Below are 25,546 nucleotides of genomic sequence, written 5' to 3' on the forward strand. Positions count from 1 at the left end.
TTTCCCACACAAATTCATTTGGGCCATCCTCTTCGACCCCATGGCATCCTACCTCACTCAGAGTGACACTGTTAACCTTTGGAGTCTCATCATGTCCCCAGGGATGAAGCTCACTGACCATGGGTCAAACCCACATGGAGGGCACTTAGCACACAGATGATCCACCTCCATGAGGTTTTTCTGGGTCTTGGACTTTTTGTAGACATGAAATCCTCCAGTACTTCTGTTCTCTTCTCATCTCTGGCCTTTTCCTTCCTCCTTTCCCCTCAGGCTCATCCCTCTGTCCTCCCTAACCTTCCTGCCATTCCTCAAATACACATCTACCACAGGGCCTTTGCACTGCAGTTCCTCTGCCTGGAATGCTCTCCCTGGTGATAACCCCTGCCTCTTTCCCACCATATCCACAGCCCTGCCTCACTGTCACCTTAGATACCATTATCCTAAAGACCAATCAAAAACAGCAGCCACACCTTCCCTCCCTCATGCATCCTCAGGACCAAATCTCCTTCAGAGAACTTAAGGCTACAAAATATACCTGCCAGACACTGATCCCCTCAAGATGACAAGCTCTCAACATAAAGCCACTGACTGAACCCATGAATCAGCCATGTAATAGACACAAAAACAGAGGCATAGAAAGCCAGAGACCCTGAGTCCTGCAGCAAGTACACAGCCCATCTCGAACAGTGCCAGTCTGTCTGTTCCCAACACAGTCACCTCCCATAACATCCATGACAGCTCTTTTGCAGGTGGCCAGAAGCTGTGAGATGCCAACAAGGAGGGAGACAGATGGCACATGGCAACACCCCACACTCCTCCCGGTCTACGCAGCCCCCAGGCAGCTGCTGCCGGAATATGGCAGCCTGGCCCACCAGAAAGACAGCATGAGAAGGAAGAGGGAGGACTCTCCCTTTATAATGCCCCGCTCACCTTCCTGGCTTCTTCCTGCCTCCCAGAAGCCCTGAAGCCGCCAGGGAACATGGTCCAAGGGCAGAGCCTGGGCAGCAGGGATTAGGGTAGTACAGTGGGGTGAAAGGCACAGACCAGTGTAGAGGGGCCTCCTGTCTCCATGTTCTGCCCAGATTGTTCTATGAATACAGGAGCAAAGTTCAAAGGCGCAGAGGGCTGTAGTCGGGGAGGACCAGCCACAAAAGCTTGACGGATTGGAGGCAAAAATAGAAGAGAGTTGGCCAATTTGCCTCCCTCAGATGCTCACTGGCCCTGGGCCAGGCAGTCTGAACTTGCCAGTGAAGGAAATACATGCTCTGTTTGCACCCAAGACCTGGGGATGCTGGCCAGAGGCTGTGCACAAAGGAGGAGATGATGGGAGGGAGGGGTGCAGGTTGCATCCCTGTAGGCCTGGCTCAAGTTCCCAGCTGCGCCATCAAACCGTTCCGCTCCATGAGCTAAGCTCTGCGTTCCCATGGGAAAATGGCAGCATCCCTGGACAGCCATACAGGGACTCAGAGGTCAGAGCAGGACTAGAGACCTGATGAGTTCCTTTGTCAAGCCCAGACCCTGAGAGGCATTTGACATCATAAAGTCCCCAAATCTACTACTGGAAAAGAATGAGGGGGAGGGGGGGGTCTCCTAATGTCTCCTTAGAAATTTTAGCTGGTCACAGGGCTGACCAGAATTAAAACCTGTGTTTTACCAAGCATTGTGGCACATATCCGTTACCCCAGGAATCATAATTGTGTGAGCTCTATTATAATAGAGTAAGATCCTGTCTCAAAAAGGGGGGGGGGGGCCCCGCAAGCACGATGGTTCAGCAGGTCAAAGCGCTTGGCGCACAGGCCTGTTGACCTGAGTTCAATTCCCCAGAACCCACTTTGGTACCTTACCATTACTTTAGATCAGAAGTCAGCAGTTGACTGTAATCTGGCCACTGCCTGTTTTTGTAAATAGCCCAGGGAATCCCCAGATGGGAGCTGTGGGCAGCTCAGGCAGGCTGGGGATAGACAGAGAGGTGGAGGCAGGGCACTTACCAGGAGGAAGGCACGCACAGCAGGGACCTTGTTGAGCTCCACCAACAGCCTCAGGGCCTTCTCGTGGTTGCTACAGTACTCCTCATACACACAGAACTTGTCCTTCTGTAAGACAAGGGCAGAGCTGTGAGAGGCAGGCCACAGGCAGAGGCAGGAGCCCCCTCCCTGGGGGCTTGCACAGCTCAGGCCTCCAGATGAAGTGGCTCTAGCTTGCTTCGAGACTGGGTCTAGTTTCCTCACTTTTCTCTAGCAGCCTGGATGACCTTCTGGGGATGGGAAGCAGCACATCATGAGGGTCCGGGATATGGACTAAGGAGGGGTCCCGAGCATGAACACCAGCTCTGTATTTCCTGCTGTGAATAGGAGGTTCCACCTGCACCCTAGGCCTTGGTGTCAATAGCAAGAGGCTAATGTCAGAAAGCTGTTACAGCAGGAAGCTACCTCTGTTGCTCTCTAGGTGAGCCAGAGCCCAAAGTCAGACTCCTTCCAGCCCAGAAGTCACCTGAGGGTCACCAGGTCCCTACCCACCAGCCACAGTTTCAGAACTGGACGGAATAGAACCCTCTTAGGAGGAAACTTTCAGCTAAGCATTCCTCACGCCAAAAGGGTCTTAGAATTAGCCAAACCCCAAACAAGGATATCCTGGAGAGGACCCCTGGGGATGAAGGCTGGCAGAGCCTAGATCTCAGGTAGAGGATGGACCAGAGACCCCAAGCTCAGGAAGGAAGAGGTGGGTTGGCAGGACAAGCGGCGCATCCTGTTTCTGAAGTGGCCCGACAGTCCACGCTTCCCACAGAGGGTACAGGAAAGAGGAAGCTCAAGGAGGATGATGTGGGGGGAGACAGAAGAAGGAGCAAAGCGGAGACCATTTCCTCCACAAGAGCCTGGGAGTGAGACAGAAGGGGAAATGGAGGGAGGACAGGAGTTTCCAAACCAACAGTAGTCCCAGCCTGCCACAACTGCGCTGGGCTCCACAGACCTGAGTGCACATCCTGAAGAACACCAGACATGTGGGTATGGGCCAAGCACTGGGTCAAGGCCACTCCGCTCTCTCAATGAATGTGGACAGTCACTCTTCGATATAACCTCACGAGGTCAGTACTGACCCATCCATCCAAAAAACAAAGAAAAACTATCCTGTCATCTCACAGTTCCTGATAGGACAGGATCTAAAACCTCATAGCCGACACACACACGCGCACACACACACACACACACACACACACACACCAAGGCCCTCTCAAGGTCACAACATGGGACAGGCATGGCCGCTGGAGGCAATGCCTGGGATAGAAACCTCAAGCCACCAGTCCACAGGCTAAGCTCTGAGGGACTGTAGCATCATGAGGAGGCACACCCAGCACCACACTGCCTGAGCAGCAGTGACCCTGGCATCTGGCTGCTGGAGGATTGACTGGTGTGTGTGAGCTGAGGAGAAAAGGCTGGCACATGGTAAACACTGTGGGGCACTCCAGGTACCCTCCAAGGAATGGCTACAAAAAGCAACAAATACCAACTGCTGGGAAAGTGACAATATGAAAAAAATGTCACCATCACTCGGCATGTACACATACATACACCAGGGGGCAAACCCTGACCACCTGGGCATTACAACACTCAAGCTCAAAGCACTACAATCAGCAGCTACTGTGCACAGAACCCATGGCTTTCAGGAGCCCCAACCTCTACCTGCAACCTGTGCAGCCCACAGAGATACTGACAGGCTAAAACAAAGATCAGGAAAGCTTGATGTCCCCTGTGGGGTCATGTGTTTAAACACTTGCTCTCCAGCTGGCAACCATGTTTGGAGAGAATGCAGAACCTTTAGAAGGTAGGGTCTGGCCAGAGGAATCATGTGGCAGGCAAGGGATGGGCCTTGAGGGCTGTAACCAGGCGCTGCTTTTAGCCACAGCTCTGGGCTTCTTGATCCACCATGCTCCTCCCACCAATGGTGGACTCATCCTCTGAACCGTGAACTAAACTCAAAGTTTCTCCTTAAATTGCTTCCACCTGGAACTCTCTCCGTGACGTGAAAGGTAACTGACAGGCAGTCAATCAGAGAGCTCTCTGTCCTGGCAAGGGTTACCAACAAGGGCCCTTAAGGAAGCGTGGTGCTCTGGAAGAGACGTGTGGGCTACCTCAGCCATCGTAAGAGATGTCCCTATACACCACCACCACCCTCTAAGAATAAAACCAATACATGGGAAACAGACCAAGGACAGAGAAAAATGATCCTAAAAATGTCACAGGGATGCCTGGATCTAGCCATGCCTGAAACCAGTCACACCTCAAAAGATTTATTTCACTGACAAGCAACAAAAATAGTCCTTTCTTCACTGAAGTCTAAGTTACTGCTTTTAGTCACAGGTGGTGAAGATCCTCTTGATCAGTCCTGTTCTTTTTTTAGTGTACACACTTGTACTCCACATACATGAGTGCAGTACCCAAAGAGACCAGAAGAGGGCATCAGATCCACTGAAGCTGGAAGGCAGGTGGTTGTGAGCTGCTGACTGGGTGCAATGAATCATATTCTAAGAAAATGCAAAGCACAAGGCTCAAACATAATGAAGTGACATTTCCCTGTCCACCTCCATCTACACCACAAAGAGCCAAGCCAGAAGCCAAGGAAAGGTCTGGCTCTTCCCATATGCTGACCCCAGTCAATGGCAATGAAGCTGGAGATGCTGGCTAGCACTCTGAGGACCCCTAAGGAGAGACAGAACACTGTGATCAATTAGTGATGTCTGCCACAGGTGCAGAGAGGGAAGTAAGGGACAGTCTACAAAGTCACCTCACTTCCTTCAGCATTCTAGAAGAGCAGGACCCAGACTTGCTGCCTGGAGCAGCCAGGAGTAGCACCCTGGTGCTTGAATAAGGATGCCCACCACCAGCTCACAAGATCTGAATACTCAGGCACCAGGGAGTGGCACTACTTGAAAGGATCAGGAGGTGTGGCCTTGTTGGACAAAGTGTGTCACTGGAGAGGGACTCTGGGGTTTCAAAAGCATAGGGCTGTGTCGTTCATTCTCTTCCTACTGCCTGCTGCAGATCTGCAGGTAGGACTCAGCTCCCTCTCCAGCACCATGTCTGCTTGTGTGCCACCATGCTTCCCACCATGATGAAGATGGATTAAACCTCTGAAATTGTAAGCAAGCCCCAAATAAATGCTTTCTTTTATAAGATTTGCTGAGGCCATGGTGTCTCTTCAGAGCAACTGACTAAGACAAGCACCCTCCCCCTCCCTCAGACCCAGTTCAGCCACCCACTGCCCTCACAGCAAGCTGTCCAGCCGCAGCTCAGGCCTTGGTCTGTGGATGCAGACCCTGCTCTGATACCATCAAGTCCCTAGTGGAAGGAGAGAAGCTAAGTGTTCTTCACACATGGCTGTACACACAGATGTGGTGGGTGAGGACACACAGCAGTGGACTAAGAGGATCCAGCTACCAGGGGAGCCATGCGGATTGTCACAGCCAGGGAAATACCCAGGAGAAGATGCTATCAGCTCCAAACCACTGGAAGACCTGGACCCAGAAAAGGGCATACACAAGCCACTATCTAGTGCATGTCCCTAATACTGCATGTGACACTAAAATATACCTGGATGTTTACCTGAAAAACCACTCTACATCCTGTGTTCCTGTTTGCTACATGCAGCACCCTGACCCTGAGTGGACCCCAGAAGCATTCTGATCATGCCACTGCACCTCCCGTCTGTCACCATCTGTGTGCCATCTGAAGCGGTGTCTGTTATTCTTCATGTCACCTGCCTAGCAGGATGCGAGCTGAAGGGAGCAGCTCTGCCTTGCCCTAGTGCAACAAGCTCAGGCCACCATGCCTGGCACTCAGATCTCTGCATGTATCTCAGGCAGTGTCACTTACAACTGTGACAGATTCCAAAGTCAGGATGTTTTAGTTCTGACACTGACTAGTTATCTGAACTCAACTGTAACTTAGTCTCTCTGAGCCTCAGTTTCCCCATCTGTAAAATAACCATCTTCAAAAGCTACTGTGAAGTTCTGAGACACAGGGTTCCACTCTTCAGCCCAGGCTGGCCTTAAACTCACTACACAGTCTAAGCTGGCTACCTGTTTGAGGCAATCCACCTGCCTCAGCCTTCCCAGTGCTGGGAATACAGGCATGTGCCACCTCCCTAACAATCATGCAGTTTTAGCAAGCTGGCATGCATGGAGCACTTAGAACAGTACCCTACACAGACAAAAGGCCCCTGGGTGCTTGTCTGTGTAAACTCAATACACATTGGTTGAGGTTGGAGGTGCAGGTTCTTTGCAGAAGGGTCTGCAGCCTGCCGATTCCTACTCCCCCAGCCTAGATGCTGCCTGGGGTTCGCAGGGAGGTAAGGATGAAGAACAAAGCCGGATGTGACCTTTGGGGCTAGAGAGGACACTGTGCTGTCCCCGTGGGTCCACCAGTAACAGCATGGTGCAGCTCCCTGGTACTGGCTGCTAACTCCCCGCTTAGAGCCCCACGTCTAAGAAAATGACTGTCTGCCCCAAAGTGGGCCCCTTCACTGCCACTGTGCACAGCCCCCAAGGCTACCCCAACTCTGGCGCCCTCCCAGATGGAACCAGCTTAGGTCTAGACAAGCGTGGCACTCAATCGACCTCATCAGCTGCCCCCAGAAAGCCACCTGCACACCTGCCTCCAGCTACTGTAAAAATCCAAGCCATTGTGACTCACTCCCTCCCCTCCCCCAGCATGGGGGCAGAGAAAGTGAAGGTGCTACATTTTAAATTAAAACATGATTTGAAATGAAAAACACTGACTCACACTGAGCAGCCTGGAGGCTGCTGGAACTGCCTCAAGGAGGGGTTCAGCCAGGTGTGCGGGCAAAGTCGGTGTCTCCTCCATCCAGCTGCCTCTATTTTTTCCCAGTTTTTGAGACACAGTCCGAGTAGCCCAGGCTGGCCCACAACTCCCGCTCCCCCACCTCAGCCTCCCAGGCACTGAGATTATAGACCCGCACCCCACAGCTGGCCCAGGAATCCTCAGGTGGCCCTGGCCTGAGGCAGCACAGGAGGTCCCCATGCAGCCATGTCACCTGAGTACCTGCTGTCTGCTGCTGCAGCAGCCCTCCACTGTCCCCTCCAGCAAGGACACCACTCACCCTGCTAAGCATGTTTATTCAAGGCTTTTAAATGAACTGAGTCTAAAGAATTTCACAGTAACCCCAGCAGGCGGACACAGCGGAGGCCTCAACCTGTGAGCTGGAACTTGAAGAGCTCTGGCTCCCTGTCCTCAGTCCAGTTCTGTGGTCACACATGTGGTGACAACCTTGGGCTTGTCCGTCCTCTGTTGCTGGCCCGTGGAGCAGGCAGATGAGCTTGAGCAAGTCTCTTATTGCTTTCCTCCTTTTTAAAATCTTATTTATAGCTGGGTGAGGTGGCCCACACCTTTAATCCCAGCACTCAGGAGGCAGGCGTGGACAGACCTCTGAGTTCAAAGCCAACCTTATCTACATAGCAAGTTCCAGCCAGGCAGAGTTACATGGTGAGACACTGTCCCGAAAAATAACATAATATAAAATAGATTATCTGTCTGGGGACAAGAGTGCCATGGCATGTATGTGGAGCTCAGAAAACCATTTACTGAAGGCAGATCTCTCCTTCCACCACAAGGTCCCAGGGATCAAACACTGGTCACCAGGTTCAGTAGCAAGTGTCTTACCTGCTAAGCCATCACCTGCCCCATAGGAACAGACTGGAGCCCTAAGGTCTCTGAGCCTGTGTTGCCAAGGGGATAGCTTAGAACATCCTAGACTAACGAAGAGACTGTGTGGCTGGGTGAGGGGTTAGGTTCCGGGAAGTGGCAGGCCTGCAGAGATGTGGGGATTTTATGCTGATGAAATGGAGCCAAGGAGAGTTCTAGAAGAGGGGAGAAGCAACCAAGTTTGTGCTTCCAGAGGGTCTCTAGCAGCTCAGAGGAGGGCTCTTTACCCAGGAATCTGGGCCTTGGGAGGTCAGAAGAACAAGGTCTACTGAGGCCTGGGGACCTGTACAAGGCCATGCCCTGTAGACTCTGGGGAGGGAGGTGGCTGGGAGAGCCAGACCACAGGAATGGACACACAAACACCAGGGCAGAGCCAATGCTGACTGGATGCTCAAACTCAGGTCCCTAAGCTTACACAGCAACCATTCTCACCCAGCTCCCCAGCTCCCATACTCACAAATTTCAAGAAAACATTCCCAAGTTCGTGCTGAGACTGAGGCTCAGGGTGTAAGCAGTACTCCAGGGCAGCCAAAAAGTCCTTATGGACCTCCAAGATGTCCTCAATGTTGGAGAAAAGGATCTAGGAAGGACCGAGAGGTCAGTCAATCAGGGTTTGGAGCAAGCAGGGCCATTCCCAGAAAAGCCTGCACCCCAAGGCACATTAGCAGGCAATAGTGGGTGAGGCTCCCCTGAGCCAGGCAGCTGTTATTGGCTGTGACCCCAGCAGCAGCAGCTGTGCAGGCGAATGGCAGACCTGGGCCGAATTGTCACACTCATCGGTAGCACCGATCTCCACAAGCTTCTTAGCCATTCCTGGTCCTGATTTACCCCAGAACTGGAGGCTCAGAGAACAAGTGTTGACATGCCAGCCAGCTGTGGAGGTGTCAGAACATCTCTCCCTGTGTGCAGACATTGCCACATCTGGGATCTTCAGACATATCCAGGACAATGTGCACCAGCAAGTAAGTGTGTTCACAGGGCCCTGCTCGCCCAACAGTACATGGTGAAAGAGAGGGGCCAGAGCCTACTCCTCAGTCACTGCTAGGCCTAGACTAACTTCCTCCTCTGCCCCGGTAGGGGCTGCTTGTCACATGAAGGTGGCCAGGGGAACCATCTGGCCATTGTTCCCATTCCCTTCAGCCTAACTTAGCTCACATGGTCGAACCTGGTTAGGCTGAAGGGAACATTGGAGACCTTGTTGTTACACTTACTTTGTGAAAGAACTGCAGAACTGTCCGTCCCTTGACTGTATACCCAAAGGAGACAAGAAATGCCCACTCAAGAGATATGCACAGAAATGGTCATAATAGCTGCAAAATGGAAGCAGCTCAAATATCCACCCACAGGAGACCAGACGGTGGTACGGTCACAGTGAATATTACAGAGCAAGGGAAAAGCATGGGCCAGGACTGCACACCGCAATACAAACAAATTCCACAGATGTATGCCGAAAGGCACCAGACACAAAAGAGCTCCTTGTCATAAAGTTTAAGAACAGGCAGAAACAGGGCTGAGCACAGCGGCACACACTTCTGACCCCTGAACTCAGGAAGCAGGGGCAGGAGGGTCTCTGAGTTCCAGGACAGCCAGAGCTACACAAAGAAACCCTGTCTTAAGAAAAGACAAGACAGAAACCATCAATGGCAGTGGAAGCCTCGTCAGCTGGGGGGAGAGCTGACTTCGAGGGACAGTGAGACCGCTGGGCATGGATGTTCCCCTGCCTTCACTGGTAAACCCAGGTGTGGTACAGCTAATCCCTCAGGCCTTGTATCCCTTGTTGAATGGTGCAGTTAAGACCTGGTAGGAAGGCAATTTCTTAAAAACTAACAGTATACGATTTTAAGTGATTTTAAGTTCTAACAGTGCACAATAAATCAGTATAATAAAATGTAGGTGCTCAGTGAATATCTGTTGGGTGAGTGAATGAATGAGTGAAGCGATAGGTCCCAGAAAACAGATATCCCCACCCCCACACCCACACCCCCCACACCCACACCCCCCACACCCACACCCCCCACACCCCCGACCAGCTGTCCCTCCCAGCAGAGCAAAACAGCCGGGTTAGAATTATTAACATCACGTGACAAGAGCCAGGACATTGGGCAGGCGTCATCTTTGACCACATATATGGTAAACCCTGGGTACTTTGGACACACATAGCCCCTCATATCCATTTCTTCCTGGTCCAGGCCTTTCAGAGCACAAAATAAAAGGATTCCAGAATCGAGGTCAGAGTGCTGGAGAGCACAGGCCTCGGAGGCACATAGACGGCCCATTGATACTGCCCAGACTCCCCAGCGCCACAGCCAGAATGAAGCTGGCCCAATGACTCATGGGCCTGCCTGCCTTGATAGCCTGTGCCCACTGCAAGGTTAGGAGGGCAGCAGGAGGCCCCAGGCTCCCAGGACACTTGGGAAGGGATTTTCCAGAGGCACCACACTGGGCAAGAGGAAGTGGAAAGGCAGAATGGCCACACGCTGAGGACGGGGCCTGGTGTGTACCCTCCCTCCCAGGGGAGGCCTTCAGGGCTGCTGAGAGCAAGCTGGGGGTGGGAAGCAGCCAGTGCCCAGGAGTGAGGCCTCTGAACTCCTGGAGTTCAGAGTCACCTAGAAGGAGTAGGGCCAGCAGCAGCAGCAGCCGAGTCCTCACCTTGACATTCTCCTCCGTGAGGCCCTTCTCCACAGAGTCTGCCACATTCTGCCTGATCCGCTGCAGGAACGCCTGTGAAAACAAAAGCAAGCAGAGATAAGTGGCCACATCTCCCATTCTGGATACCCCTGCCAGAGGGACATGGATTCAAATGCTAACCAGGACCTGAGAGGTTGCACAGTCTAGGTACATGGATAAGGACTTAGAAGAAGCACCCACTGCCGACAGCCTACTTTTCTGGGCAGCCCCCACCCCCTCTGCTGCTCAGCCAAAGGCTTACTGAGCATCTACAATGTCCTGCCTATGTGGTGCTAACAATGCAGAGCCCACTCCCCACCCCCGGAACCTACAGCCCAAAGAGTCACACTCATACCTGCTTCCTCACACAAACACCCCGTAGACCACTCAACAATGACCCCTTCTTTCTGTAGTGTTTTCCTTTTTGTGCTTTAAGACATTCATAGGACCCAAACAAAAAAATATAAAATGTCAAAAACATGACGCATGTCTTTCATACCCCAGCCCTACCCACGGAAGCCCTCACTGTCCCCATGGAAACCTCAGCTCCCCGGTGTCACAGATGGCTACACACACAAATGGCCACACACACTAGCGTGTGTTCACATGCACACACATCTATCCCCATTGTCTCTTCTCTTCACACTAAAACAGCAGCACACAGGACACTCCAAAGCAACTGAGTGCTCACACAGGCACAGTCATTGCCCATCCACATGGAGCCAGGTGAGAAGATAGCTTCCCGGTGTCACCAGACGTGATGATGGTTTTTGAAGGGGGGAGGAGTGCTGGGATGAAACTTCAGGCCCTTGTGCATGGACAGGCACTCTATCCCTGGGCTGCATCTCTAGCCTACCCCTCCTCTTTTTTTTTTTTTTTTTTTAAGAAAAAATTAGGAATTTTTACACATCCCCCAATTCACTTCCCCTTCCTCCCTCTCCGTCCCCCCTCCATCCTTTTATTTTGGCTAGACTAAAATTCAATCCTCCTGCCTCCACATCCCCAGTGCTGGGGTTGCAGATGTGGCTTTTGGGGTGCTGGAGAAAGACCTGTCACTGGGAAGAAGTAGACGTTATGGGTTCGGGGTAAGAGTGGAGGAGGCGGAGTGTACCGGGCAGAGGTGATGGCAGCTCCAGAGCTTGGATGAGGCAGAGCAGCAGAGAAGCTACTGTGGAGGCCGCAGGGATGGCTAAGGATGGAAAGGGTACGGAGGAAAAGAGAGAGACCCAACCTAAGGGAAACAAAAGCTAGACTCCTAGAGACTTTGGGCAGTGGTCACACAGAGACCCCTGGGAAAAGGAGTCCGTGGACTTGTCCCAGCCCAGGGGACCCATCAGCTATCCATCTGTCGCATCTGTTTACAGTGAGGGCCCAAGGGGACTGAGCCAGGCAAGCATGTGGTGTCCCTGCCGTGGGTTAACTAAGAGCATGTTCCACCCCACCATGCTTGTCTAAGGAGACTCCCCACGTGCCGGAGAGCCAGCAGGGACTGTGACGGCATCGAGGGAGGCAGAAGCAGGTGGCAAAGGGGTGGCTGGCCCTTCAACTCTGCTGCCGGATCCTTTTCCATCACCTGGATTGACACCCATGATGGCCTTGTAAACAGGGCTGTCACCCAGCCTTGTGCACCCTTCACCTTGTGGGTGAAGCCTGTGTGGGATTGAAGAGCCTGGTGTCTGCGTGGCTGGTGCCTGCTGGCACCTCCTAGGCGCTTCCCTCTGTGGCAGGTCCTTCCGTGCTTCGCTTCCATTAGCTTGTTTACACAGTAACATGGCTAACACAGGCCCACCCCTGTGCATGCTGCTGGGATCCTGTGTTCTCAGTCACCTGTGACTGCAGCTCAGACCAGGATATGAACTGTTCCCAGTACCCCAAGTCCCTAAACACACCTGGCCAGCCTGTTCCACCACTCCTGGCTTCATGGCTGGCCTTTGAGGAGCCCTCGCCTGACTAGAGTTTGCCCAAGCTGTGTGGTGATGAGCATCCATCTACTGCATCCTTGATGTATTGTAAAAATTGCTGTTATTGTTGGGATGCGGGGACTGAATGCATGCTGAAGGGCTGGGTGGTCCAGGAGTGGACAGAGTTCTGGGGAACCACAGGGAGCGTCTCAGGATGGTGTCTTGCTTCAGGGAGGTGAACTCAGATGTGAACTGCTGTCATCTGAGTGTTCCACTGCCGTCACGCCTTTGGTTCTTCAATGGCCCCATCAGTACAGAGGATGCCAGCACCGCCTGCAGGGTGGTGGTACTGGGGCTGCAATGGCTGGGCAGAACCCCCGCTGGCCCATTCTTTCCAGGTCACGAGCTGTTCTCGGTGCCCAGTGCTGTTCTCGGTGCCCAGTGCCTGTCCTCCATGGGTGGCCGAGCCACCTATTGTCCCAGCACAATAGCAGTAGTCCAGTTCGTGTGAAGAAAGCAGGACAGGAAGCTCCATCTAGGTCAGCCCAGTGGCACTCATACTTCCTGCCCGCCAGCCAGGGCGCCTGTGCTGGGCAGGGCTACCTTTGTCTCTGTCTGGGTGGCTGGAGACGGCTTCCCGTGGCACCCCAGGCTTGGCTGCTGCATCCTTTAGGGAGCTCTGCCCCAAACCCTTCCTATTATGTCTTTTCAAAAAACAAGTTGAACTGACGTCCAGAGTTTGTGTCAGGGCCTCATGCCTTCTGTTGATCTCACCAGAGTCCAGCTGTGAGAAGAGATATGAAGTCGCTATCTTTCAGACCTACCGCCACTTCATCCTATTTCATTTATAAGACACATACATGCCCCAAACACACACACACACACACACACACACACACACACACACACACACACATACCACACAAACATATACACACTGACACACATGTATACACACACATATATACACTGATACACATATCTGCACACCACACACACCACACAATATATGTACAACACACACACTTGACATACACATGCACCATACACACAAAACTCATACATGTGTACACACACACACACACACACACACACACACACATCCTCATATTTGGGGAGAGTAAACTAAGATTCAGAGAAGCTGGTTCACTGTCCTGAGGTCATACAGCAGGATAGAGGTAGATCAGTGGTTTCCAGCTCTGACCTCCATCCTAGCTGCAGTCTTGCTCTGTCGTGGCCAGTTTGACTCTTAAAAGCTGGTGTGCATTGTTTGAGCTCTATCTGTCTGTCTGTCTGTCTGTCTGTGTATCATGTATATAGTGTTCTGTCTATATATATGCCTGCACGCCAAAAGAGGGCACCAGATCTCATTACAGATGGTTGTGAGCCACCATGTGGTTGCTGGGAATTGAACTCAGGACCTCTGAAAGAGCAGCCAGTGCTCTTAACCTCTGAGCCATTTCTCCTGCCCTGAGCTCAATATTTTAATAATTTAAGGTAGGGAGGTGATGACTGCGGAGGGCAGGGAGGGCTTCTTGGAGGAGGTGGTGGATAAGATAGCGCTGGCTCAGGGCAGAACTGGAAACATGTCAGCAGGAAGAACATTTGCCAAGGTCCTGGGGCAGGAATAGGCTTGAAAGTGTGGCGCCAGTGTGGGAGGATAGAGTGCTGTGGAGACCCGGACTTGAAGAAGAAGAAGAAGAGAGGAGTATTGGTTGCTTTTCTCACTGTTGAGATACTGACTTGACCCAAATAATTTAGGACAAGAGGTCAAAGGTACAAACCATCATGGCAGGGGTGGGGTGTGCGAGGCGTGGTGGTGGGGTGTGATGTGATATCTGCTGTGTGGAAGCAGAAAGGTGAATGCTGGTGTTCAGCTCGCCTTCTGCTTGTAATTCAGTCTGGCACCCCAGCCCATGCATGGGTTGTGAATGTGGCTCCTTGGTGATCTTAGGGCCTTAAGCTTCATACTGGGGAGTCATGGAGAGTTATGCTGAGCATTGACTGGATTTTAAGGGATCCTGAGGGGCGAGGAGGCTGGGATCCCCAGAGGCAGAGGTGTCATTGACCAGGCGGGCTGGGAGAGGCATGGGCTGTGGACTCTGAGGGACCATGGGAGTTAGGACTGGGAAGGCCATGGTTGAGTGCTCTTGAGCCCTGATAGATTGGGTTCTTGATGTCTGTACTCCCTGGGATCCAGGTGGACCTGTAAACTCAGGCTCTTGAGTAAAGTGATGGCATTTAGTCCGGAGCCAGCCCTGGTCACCCTGTGACTTGTGGGTGGAAACAGCACCCTGCCTGTGCTCATATGCACCTATAAGCAATGTCAGGTGACACCTCTGGGCCCAGAGGCCTCCTCAATGTGAGGGGCAAGCTGGGCAGGCCACAGTCATAGCTGGCAGGAGCTGGCCCACAAATATATTAAGAAGCTGAGCAGGGAGGGGGGGTGGAATAGAAATTTGCTAAAAACAACAAGCCCAGTCTACCTCCTGCCCTTCTGCAGCTGTGGCAGACATCACTAACCAACCACACCTACTTTCCTGCTCAACCATAGTCCTGGAGACCTTGAATACTTGGTACATCAGAGCCCTGCACCCTAGAGCTTCTCTCTCCTAGTGACCAGGAGGCAAGACGCCATCTCCCCACATGGCATGAGGCTTGAGTGGCCCACCAGGTGACTTGCTCCACAATGCAAATGGCTGTCTCTTGTTATGGAATAATCTTTTTGTACACTGTGAAGATGTGTCTCTGCCAAGGCGCCTTCTTATTGGCTTAATAAAAGAGCTGACTGGCCAGTAGCTAGGCAAGAAGAGATTAGGTGGGAGAGCCAAACACTGGGAAGAAGAAGGGCGGAGTCATGGGAGTCTGAGGAGTCTCCGAGACACGCCACAAGACACAAAGTGAGTAGGATGGGAAGTACATGAGGTAAACAAACCTCGAGGCAGCATACAGAGTAATAGAAACAGGTTAATTTAAGTTGTAAGAGCTAGCTAAAAACAAGCGTAAGCTATCGGCTGAGCATTTATAACTAAGTCTCTGTGTGGTTGTTTGGGGAGTAGCTGGCAGGACAGAAGAGTCTGCCTACAGTCTCCCTGTACTCCCATGCTTTCTGGTGTGCCTACTCACAGGTAGGCCACTTCTCTAAATATGTCCTGTTCTTGGGGACCCCAGCTGTCTCCTTCCTTATACAATCACAAACATGAGTGACTGCACCATTCTGCATCAGTGTCAAATGTCCCCCTATCAACAAGGCTTCCTGAACACATCTCCAAGGTGCAGGGTGAGTTCTTCTGGGACTGTGGCTACATCTGCCACACTTGGGTATCTGAGTCCCCTTGGGGACAGAGAGGCTGCCTGACTCAGGTGTGCAAGCTGCTCCAGGGTGAAGTGGCTAGAGATTAGGGACAAAGACTCCTGACTAATGAGCATCAAGCACATCTACAGCTAGACTGAGCCAAGTTCAAACAATAGGAGAGCTCCCCTGACCCAGAAGGAGGCGCACAGGCTCTCAACGGTTCTCACAACAAGGCCTCAGACCACCAGGGAGGCATCCCTGTCTGACGATTCTGTGAGGCAGACTGAGACCTGGGGATGAAGAGACAGCATCTGTCACCCGAACTAAAACCACAGAGCAAAAAAACCTGAACAGGGACAGTGGCTCCCACATACTGTTGGGACACACAATGCATGTGTCTTCACAGTCTCCAGAGTTAGGACCCAGCAGGAAGAGGGGCATGCATGATCAGCTAGTGATGTCAGGTGCAGCTGCAGAGCCAAAGAGCCTTTCTCAGGAGTTACCCATCACAATCCTGACCAAAGCCTCCCCGGTCATGTAACCCTGGTAGAATGGGAATCTTCTGCCCCATGCCAATCACTCAGCCCCAGCCTCATGGCCTCCTCGACACCCGTCTCTACATAGGCCCTGGCATTTACTGTCTGATGTGGTCTGTCCTTAAGACCACCTAGACCAGGGTCAAGTGAATGGGAGACACCTCTCAGAATGCCCTTCCCTGAAAACACAGAAGGAAGCTGCTGAAACTCCCTGCCCAGCAGGGGGGTATTCTGTGCCCCCCACACCCCACACCTCCACCCCCTGAGCAGGACTGCTGGTGCCTGAGGCTATGCACAGAGCCCTGCACTCCAAGGCGTCTCCTCACTTGAGGGTCTGCTGCCAGGCGCAGAGCACAGGTTGACTCGTGACTACTGCCTGCATTCCACCCAGCCCACGGTGTGGCCTCAGGAAACCCCAGGTGGGGAGGAAGACTGGGGGGTTGGTGAGAAACAAGGGAGAGAAGCTGGGAACCCTGCTGCTTGGCTTTTCTTTTGTTTTGAAACCAGGTCTTATGTCACACAAGTTGACTTCAAACTCCTGGGCTCAAGTGATCCTCCTGCCTCGGCCTCCTCAGCAGTTGAGAATGCAGGCGTGTGCCATCACTGCCACTCACTCTCCAAACTTTGCAGCTCCCAGTGCGGAGGTACCGTCCCACATGCCCATTTTACAGAACAGGGGAACTGTGAAGCATTCACTCAGAGCCACAGGCTGGATGCGGCGATCTAGCCTAATGGCGAGAACCCAGACCAAACACGCATCTCCAGTGTGTAACTGCGGGCCACAGATGGCCCTGGCTTTCATAGCAGCCAGCAGCTGCCTGGGGACCCACACCATCTGTCTGGAACTACTGTCAAAGTCCGGGGAGGATTCAGGTCTCCCTGGGGACACAGAACAGAGCACAGCCCTGCGCTCATTCCTGGAGACAGACAATGGCAACTTGAGCTGTTGAGGGACAGGGGTCTCTGTCCCCAAGGACACCCACACCTCAGCTGGGGTGACCTCACTCGACATATGGTGAAACCTGAGAGGGCTGGTGGGGCACCCCCAGATCACACCAAGGACAAAGGAAGTGAGGTGCCCATGGGACTCAGTCCCCACTGTGATCCACTGGCCAAGGGTCCAAGAAAGCAAAGATCATGGACCAGTAGCATCCTGGCAGCAAGGTCAGAATAAACCATCCCTTCAACAATAATAAACCAGCCCTATAAGACAGCAGAAGGGCTGCCACAGCCTCTCCCAGCAGACCCCCACAGCTAGACATGGGGAGGTGCCCCCCAAACACACCGTGAGCCCCAAAAAGACCCCAGTCCTATGCACCACCCAATCACAATCCTGGTTTGGATCACGGACCTCATGCATAGCACAAAGATCTTATTTCCATGAATGACATGCTATCCTGTCACTCAAGGTATAGCTACACCTCCTTTCTCCACCCCAGCCCAGGGCAGCCACACAATAATTTCATGACACAGAAGCCACTGGTGATCCCTTAGCCAGGACAACAACCAGAAACAGGGGAGCTCTCGGGGACACATCTCGTTTTCAGCTCCATGCCTGGGCTTCACACAGGCATGAAGGGGCCCAGACGCTGAGCAGTGCAGTGAGCACAAGCTTTGCCAGTGACATGAGGGTGCACGCGAACAGGTGATTCGTGCCCCCCTCCAGGCCTTAGTTTCCTCCTCTATAACATGGGAGGAAGGAGTGGGTACTTCAGAGGCCACCACCTGACACACAGGAGTGTCGCAGCACACAAAATGTGATTGATTGGGGGGGGAGGGGACCCCTAGCCCCACCACAGCGCTCTCTGCAGATTATAGGGGTCTTCAGGGACTGGGAGCTGGGTGTGCACAGGCTCTCCTCACCGCTTCCTGAGAAAGTTTCCGACATATGTCAGTCATCACTAAGGAGTTGACACCACCAGCGTGGCCACACCACCAGAGTGGCCACACGCTCCCCATCCTGTTTGTCCTTGTGTATGTGGGCTTAGGCTTGTTTGCAGGGCTAGAGACTGAGTGCAGGGCCTCATCATTCTAGGCAAGTACTCCACCACTAAGCTCTAACCCCAGCTCCCCATTCAGTTTTATTTCATGACAGTGTGGTGGCTACTATACTACTGTCAACTTGACAGGATAAAGAACCACTCAGAGTCACTAAGCATGCCTGGTGAGGGACAATCTAGATTGGGTTGAGATAGGAAGACTCATCCTGAATGGGGGGAGGAGGCAGCCACCATGCCATGGGCTGGGGGCCCGGACTACATAAAAAGGAGAAAGCAGGCTGGGGACAGCATTCCTCTCCAGGTGTCCTGACAGCAGATGCAATATGACCAGCAGCAGCCTTGTGCTTCTGCCGCCAGGCCTTCTCCGCCATGATGGACTGCACCCTGGGATTGTGAGCCAGTTTAAACCTTCTGGTCCTTAAGTTGCTGCTGTCAAGGTATTTTGTCATAGCAACAGCTAAGTCACTGATAGAACAAGGTTCCACCGAGTTGTCCAGGCTAGCCTTGAACTCACTCTGTAGGCCACAAGGCTTAAAACTTGTAAATCTCCTGCCTCAGCCTCTCAAATAGCAGAGAGGACAGATCCACACTACTATTGGTACCTTTCGGAGTCTGTGTTTTCCAACCTGAACTTACTGTCTCCCCAAGTCTTCTCTCCTGCAGTGACAGAGAACAGTGTGGCCTGTCATCAGCAACAAAGCTGCCTGCCACGCCCTACACACCCTGCCCATGCCCAAAAGATTGCCCCTCCCCCTCCCCCAGTCTTGGAAGCACCCAGCACCTCTGAGTCAACTCTATCTCTTTAGAAAAGGTGACCCACTCAGTACCAAACTTCCTGGAACCAGTGGGCTGGCTGTGGGAGTAGACAGACAGTTGCTCAGAAGAGGAACTAAGAGAGAGACTGAGACAAGCTGTCTGATAGGCTGGTGTCTGAGCCGACCCCATGAAGAGGTGGGGAGCTCTGTTATATCTGGGGGAAAAGGCATTCTAGGCAAAAGGCCTGTGCAGAGGCCCTGGGACTTCCTAGACTGTCCTGTCGGAAGCACCCGCCCTCCACTGTTTTACTTCCTCCACAGACACGCTGATGGTCAAATCCCACACCAGGGATGCTACTTGCGTTCACCTATCAATCTACTGGTTTGTCCATTCAGGCTGCTGTGGTGTGCCAGAGCCTAGCCTGAAACTCTCAGTACATGTGTCTGATCCATCAGTACCTCAGTACATGACGGATGTGATGATTTGCACATCCGTCAATCATCCATCCCACATACCTTCCACCCGTCTCCCTTCCAGGCCCTGATGAGAGGCATCCACTCCGTGCCCCACCAAAGAGGAACTTGAAGCAAAACCCAAGCTGCTTCAACCTGCCACGAGCCATGCAACAGTGGGGGAGGAGAGGCCACAGAGGGGAAGCAACTTCTCCCCACAGAGCCCCACCCATTCTTCCCTGCCAGCCCTCACCCAAGGCCCACTCAGAGCCTGCTCTACAACACAAAGCCCTCCTACAGCAACCCACACCTTGTTTAGGTGGGACTGCATGTGCCTAGGTTTGAATATCAGACACCCCATTAATGCCTCAATCCTAGCTTCTTTTGGGAAAATGGGCAACACACTCACTGCCTTACCTTTCCTACCTGCAGCAGTGGGCATGAGTGTGAGACCCTCTCCTACACAGAGACACAGCTAATAGGAAACCTGAGAGGCTTTCCAAACCCATGCCCAAGGCAGACATCACTAATGGAGGACAGACCTTTTCCTGCTGAGTCTCCTCATTGTTATCCCCTAGATCTATAGATCCTTTGCATCCCTCCTACTCATGTGTGGGGCATGCTCCCTTGATATGCAGGTAGGTAGATCCCTGTTATGGGAGCCATCTGGCCGATTCCCTGGCTTCCTGCCTATAGTTAGAAAACCAAACCGGCCTCCTGATATTGCCTAGGTGTGAGTCTCAGCCAGCTGACCCAGCTAACAAAACTGCCACTAGAACATGTGTCTTGGTTTCAAGTGCTGGCTGTGCCTCAGCCTGCTGTGTGCCACAACAATCTTTCTGGGCCTTGCCTCCCTTCCCAAGAAACTCTATGTCTCAGATGTCTATGTCTCCATGTCTCAGCTCTATGCTCTGAAGAGTAAGAACATAGAATGGTTCTAGTGTCTTCTTTTCAGGTGACAAAATAACCTCACATCTGGTCGCAGTAACAACGACACAACCCTAAGTGCTCGGACCCACGAGTAGCACGACACAACCCTAAGTGCTCAGACCCACGAGTAGCACACTTCCCTCGAATCCAGGGGACTGGTATATGTAGAATATAGTGATACACTGTCAAAAAAAAAAAAAAAAAAGACCCCTGCCTGGACAGACAAAGCGGACAAAGGTATCCTGGAAACCTCAGCCTCCAGCCTCAGGCACAGAAGCCTGTATTGCAGATGGCTGGAAGCAAGGGACAAGCCCACAAGCCAGCAATGTCTGGGAACAGGCCTAATTTAGGTGGCATTTCCTACAGGAATTCGAGGACAAAGCAAAGCCAGTCACTCAAGGGCCCTAGAGCACAGGGCGAGGCAGCTGGCCATCCTGGGATCCCACTGCCCCTGCACTTGGAGACAATAGATGGGATGTGCTGCTCTCAGTGGGCCTGACACTTGACATCTGAGACAATTGCTCTGGGACCCTCCCCACACCCAGGTCCAAGGGTTAGGTCTTTCCCCTCCATCTCCCCAAACAATTGTCCCTAGACAGGCTTGAGTCCAGCCCCTCACTCTACCAGGGGCTGTGGAAAACCAGGAAACAATGCACAAGAGAGAGTGACAATAGCAGTGCCCCAAACCGGACAGGAGGGGGGGCAGTGGCCCATGGTGCCCCAAACCGGACGGGGGGGGGCAGTGGCCCACGGTGCCCCAAACCGGACGGGGGGGCAGTGGCCCACAGTGCCCCAAACCGGACAGGAGGGGGGCAGTGGCCCACAGTGCCCCAAACTGGACAAGAGGGGGACAGTGGCCCATGGTGCCCCAAACTGGACAAGAGGGGGGGCAATGGCCCACGGTGCCCCAAACCGGACAGGAGGGGGGGCGATGGCCCACGGTGTCCCAAACCAGACAGGAGGGGGGACAGTGGCCCACAATGCCCCAAACCAGACAGGAGGGGGGACAGTGGCCCACGGTGCCCCAAACTGGACAGGAGGGGGGACAGTGGCCCAGCAGCTGGAGGTTTCCCTCTTTGTTCTCTCCTGCAGCAGCTGGGACCCTGGGGAGGGGATTCCAGGGCAGCAGAAGCTCCTGGGAGCAGAGCAGGGCTCAAGAATAGACCAACAGGGCTGCTCTGCTGCAGCTAGGGTATGAGCAAAGTTCCCACTGCTTCCATGGCATAGCTGGCTTCCACCAGCCTCACCCCACTGACCAGAAAAGACGACCGAGGTCCCAATAGCGTAAGCCACAGTTCTAGAACATACTGCCAAGTGGACCTAGCTGAAATCCAGCCTCTGGGCTATCCAGCATCTAGGCAGTGACCTTCTGCAGCATCCACTCTGACCTAGTCTCATGTACCCACACTCACTTCCCACTGATGGTAATGGCATAGAAGCCATTCCCTCAGGCTCGGTAACAGGTCCTTTGTCCCCAGGGCCAGCACCAGCCCAACCTTCTGCAACCAGGTGAAGACAAGGACATCTTTTGGGGGAGTAACAAGACCAAGGTGCCCAGAGACTGCAAAAAGCACAGGGAGGCCCCACAGGCCTTGGACCACCAAGGCTGGCTGCTGGTAAACTCCCAAGCTATGGGATGGAGGAAATGACCTTGAAATGGAGAGTGCATCTGGACTGTCTGTGGGCCCAAGGTCATCGAAGGACCCAAAGAACGAGGCAGGTAGGAGATCAAGGGTCAGAGGCAGGGTTAGCCTAAAGACATGAACTGAGCAGCTTCTAGAAACTGGAAAGGCAGGTCAACGGATCCTTCCTACCCCAGAAGCTCCAGAGGAGCCAGACCACCGACAACTTGACTTAGCTCCCCAGGGCACAATTCCAACTTCTGACCTCTAGAACTGTGTAACAAGTTTCTGTTGTTTTAAACATGAACTTTATGATGACTTGTTGCAGTCGGGGGAAGAAAAAGCATGGAGGTAGCGGCCAGCAGCTGGTGGGATAGCGCACGCCTTTAATTCCAGCATTTGGGAGGTAGAGACAGACAGATCTCTGTGAGTTCAAGGCCAGTCTGGTCTATAGAGTGAGTTCCAGGACAGCCAGGGCTACACAGAGAAACTCTGTCCAAAAAAAAAAAAAAAAAAAAAAAGTAGATGGAGAAGGAGGAAGGAAAAAGGTCAGAAGCCCCTTTCCCTGGGTCTGCCTCTCTCATACACAGCTCCACCAAGGCCCACTGAGGGCTACAGGAAACACCATATGCTGGCTGGTGATTTGGGGGACACCCACCCTTTCTGAGACTATTATTTCCCTATCTGTACAATGTGGACAGTGATGCAGTCACAATTCAGGACCTGCTGCCTGGGGTTCTAACATGGGCCAGCCACTGCCTCTCGAAGGGCCATGGAAGCTGCTCCTGGCCTCCGACTGCTAAAGGCATTCTTGGTCCTCACTAGAATACACGCAAGTACCCATTTAGCACTAAACACCTAGGCCTGAACACTCACCTGTGTACAGAGGCCTTTGTTTTGTTTTTGTTTTTGTTTTTTGAGACAAGAGTTTCTCTGTACAGCCTTAGCTGTCCTGGAACTCACTCTGTAAACCAGTCTGGCCTCAAACTCAAGAGATCCACCTGCCTCTGCCTCCCGAGTACTGGGATTATAGGTGTGTGCCACCAACACTCAGCATTCTCTTTTCAATTTAAAAAACATAATTATAGGCCAGATAAATGGCTCAGAGGGAAAAGTATCTGCCATGCAAATGTAAAAACATGAGTTCAAATCCCCAGGACCCAATTAAAAAGCTGGAATCAGGCTGGGCCTTGGTGGCACATGCCTTTAATCCAAGCACTCAGGAGGCAGAGACAGGCAGATCTCTGAGTTTGAGGCCAGCCTGGTCTACAGAGAGAGTTCCAGGACAGCCAGGACTACACAGAGAAATCCTGTCTTAAAAAAAAAAAAAAAAAAAAAAAAAAAGCTGGAATCAGTAACAAATTTGCGTAACCCCAGTGCTGGGTTGGGGGAGGCAGGACATGCTGGTCAGCCAGTTTTACTGAACTGGCAAGCTCCAGAATTAGTGAGAGACTCTGGGGAAAACGGGTATAGAAAGTGACAGCAGACTGGAGAGAGGCCCTGCATGTGCCCTTGACAAGCCTGCATGCTGTGGCTAAGCAAGAACAGTGAGAGACAAGAACAGGAGCATCCAAGCCGATAGCTAACCGAAGCTGAAGCAGCAGCTTTGTGGGCATCTAGGGAGACTGGTGACAAAGAGCTTGTACACAGACACTGAGGCAGCAGGGACCCACCATGTGCAGAGCAGTGAGGCTGAATCACAGGAGGAAAGGTGAGCGGAGGAGGGCATGAACCCAGAGACCCAGCGGGAGCCCAGCAGGCAGCACCCTGTGGGCCAACTAAGGGTCTCTGACTTTCCTAGGGGTAAGGTGGGAGTCACAGAAAGCTCTTGGCAGGAGAGGCCAAGAGGTAGGCTGTACAAGCAGGGGTGGGGTGTGAAAGCTGCTACTTGGGGTGTCCTCTGCCCTTCCCATTATGCCAGTCCCCATGCTCCATCCACTATGGATGGGGCCCAGAAGTAAGGGCAAGGTGGCTTCCGGGGTTCAGAGCTCTGATTCAGAGGTTCAAATCCCAGAGCTCTCTCTTCTATGCTGAGGGACCCTGAGCTGCTAGCCTCATCTCTATGCCTGACCAAGACTGAGGGTATTTGGGGTGGTATCACGACCCCAGGCCCAGCTTTACATAGAAGCTGGAGAGCCAGGGGCGGTTTAGCCAATGGGCTAAAACAACAGGCCAGCCCAGGCCCCAGTGCAGACTGCCCTGCTGGGATTTTCCATGAGATCAGAGCAAGACTCAAGGGAAGTGTGCAGCCTCCTGCTACTACCCCATAGGTTGGTGCTGTGGTCTCAGCGCTGGGGACAAAACTTAAGCAAGATGCAAACCCTCCTCCCTGAGGACAGGTACAGAGCAGAAGAGGGGAAAGAGGCTTTCTGTGCTGCGGCCAGGAAGGACCCCAGACAAAGAGACCAAAGAACGGAAGGAACCCCAGGGCAGCAGTCGGGAGCCCAGCCCAGACAGTGAGAGAGCAGGTGCAGATGCCCTGGAGCAAGGGCCTGCTTGATGTGTGAGCAAGGCTGGAAAGCAGGACTGAGGAGCAGCAAAGGGCATCAGAAATGCCGCTCAAGGAGGAGAACAGACGTCAAACCACATGGGAAGGAAACAGAAGTCTAGTCTAAGCAGAACAGGATAACCCTAAGGAAGGAGGGCTATGCACCAAATAGCATGGAAAGCTCCCCTCCCCCAGCAGGAAAAGACCTCCCCCCCAACTCCTTCAGAGTCCTCAGTGTGGAAGGCAGAATATGTCCCCCACTGTGGGCAGTGCCAATGGTCCCATAGCAGTAACTAGGGACCCAGCCCTCCCTCCCTCCCATCATGAGCCTTCCTTGTCTCCATGTATGAAATAAAGACTTGAGACTTGTCCGTCCTAATGAGTGACGCTGGAGCTGAATCATCCAGACCCCAAGTTTGGGACTACTCAGAAAGCACCCAGAAGCTTCCCTGACTACAGCATTCACTAAGACAACCATGCAGGCCCCATGTGGACCCCACTCTGAAGCAGCCCCATACAGGCTCTCCAGCAGCCAAGGGGTCCAAGGAGGTAGCACCCGGCAACCAGACACCTGCCTAGCAACAGGGTGATGGGTTGACAGCTGGACTCCATGGCAACTGCAGCTGGGGCCCCAGAGGCCACATGCAGCTTGTGGAGGGCACAGGAATGGGCTCACAGACTCAGCTCTAAGGCAACATGACTCACAGGGCCTCACAAGCCCGTGGGTTCCGAAGCGCAGGGCACAGAGCACAGGGCCAGCCTGAGCTGCACACCTCATCTCGAGCCCTGCAGCACTGTGCCCACATGGTCCACAGGGCACCTCTAATTACTCAGCCTCCTCTCTGGAATGGAGATCAACGCCTCCAACACAGGGACATGTGCCCTCTCCAAGGAGGTACATAAAAAACAAAATTAACACCAGCAAGTGCAGGCTGTGGACTCTGGGAGTCACTGTTTCATTTAACCCCCCCCCCCCCCCGACAACTTCCTGTGGTAGCAGTTATTAGCCCCATTCTATAGACTTGGTAAAATTAGTCCTCTACACCAAAGACCTTCAGTGAGGCCATCCACCTGGGGCTAAGCAACATCACAGATGGGTCCTGGCTGACACTGGCAGCTCCCTGCCATCATCATCCTCTTCCTCTTGGCTATCAGCATTCCAGATCCCACAGGCAAAGACACCC

The 25,546-nt window shown here is 52.9% G+C and overlaps 1 protein-coding gene across 1 annotated transcript in view; it reads right to left on the reverse strand.

Moving 5' to 3' along the window:
* Prex1 (phosphatidylinositol-3,4,5-trisphosphate dependent Rac exchange factor 1) overlaps positions 1 to 25,546 on the reverse strand; it is a 153,022-nt gene that overhangs the window by 73,280 nt on the left and 54,196 nt on the right. The window contains exons 2-4 of the mRNA XM_036183655.1: positions 10,365 to 10,436; positions 8,173 to 8,295; positions 1,989 to 2,093 (exon numbers count right to left, since the gene is read on the reverse strand). Coding sequence (XP_036039548.1) covers positions 1,989 to 2,093; positions 8,173 to 8,295; positions 10,365 to 10,436 — 300 coding nt within the window. The remainder of the gene's footprint in view (positions 1 to 1,988; positions 2,094 to 8,172; positions 8,296 to 10,364; positions 10,437 to 25,546) is intronic.

This window comes from Onychomys torridus, chromosome 4, assembly GCF_903995425.1.
Source record: "Onychomys torridus chromosome 4, mOncTor1.1, whole genome shotgun sequence".
Classification (NCBI taxonomy): domain Eukaryota; kingdom Metazoa; phylum Chordata; class Mammalia; order Rodentia; family Cricetidae; genus Onychomys; species Onychomys torridus.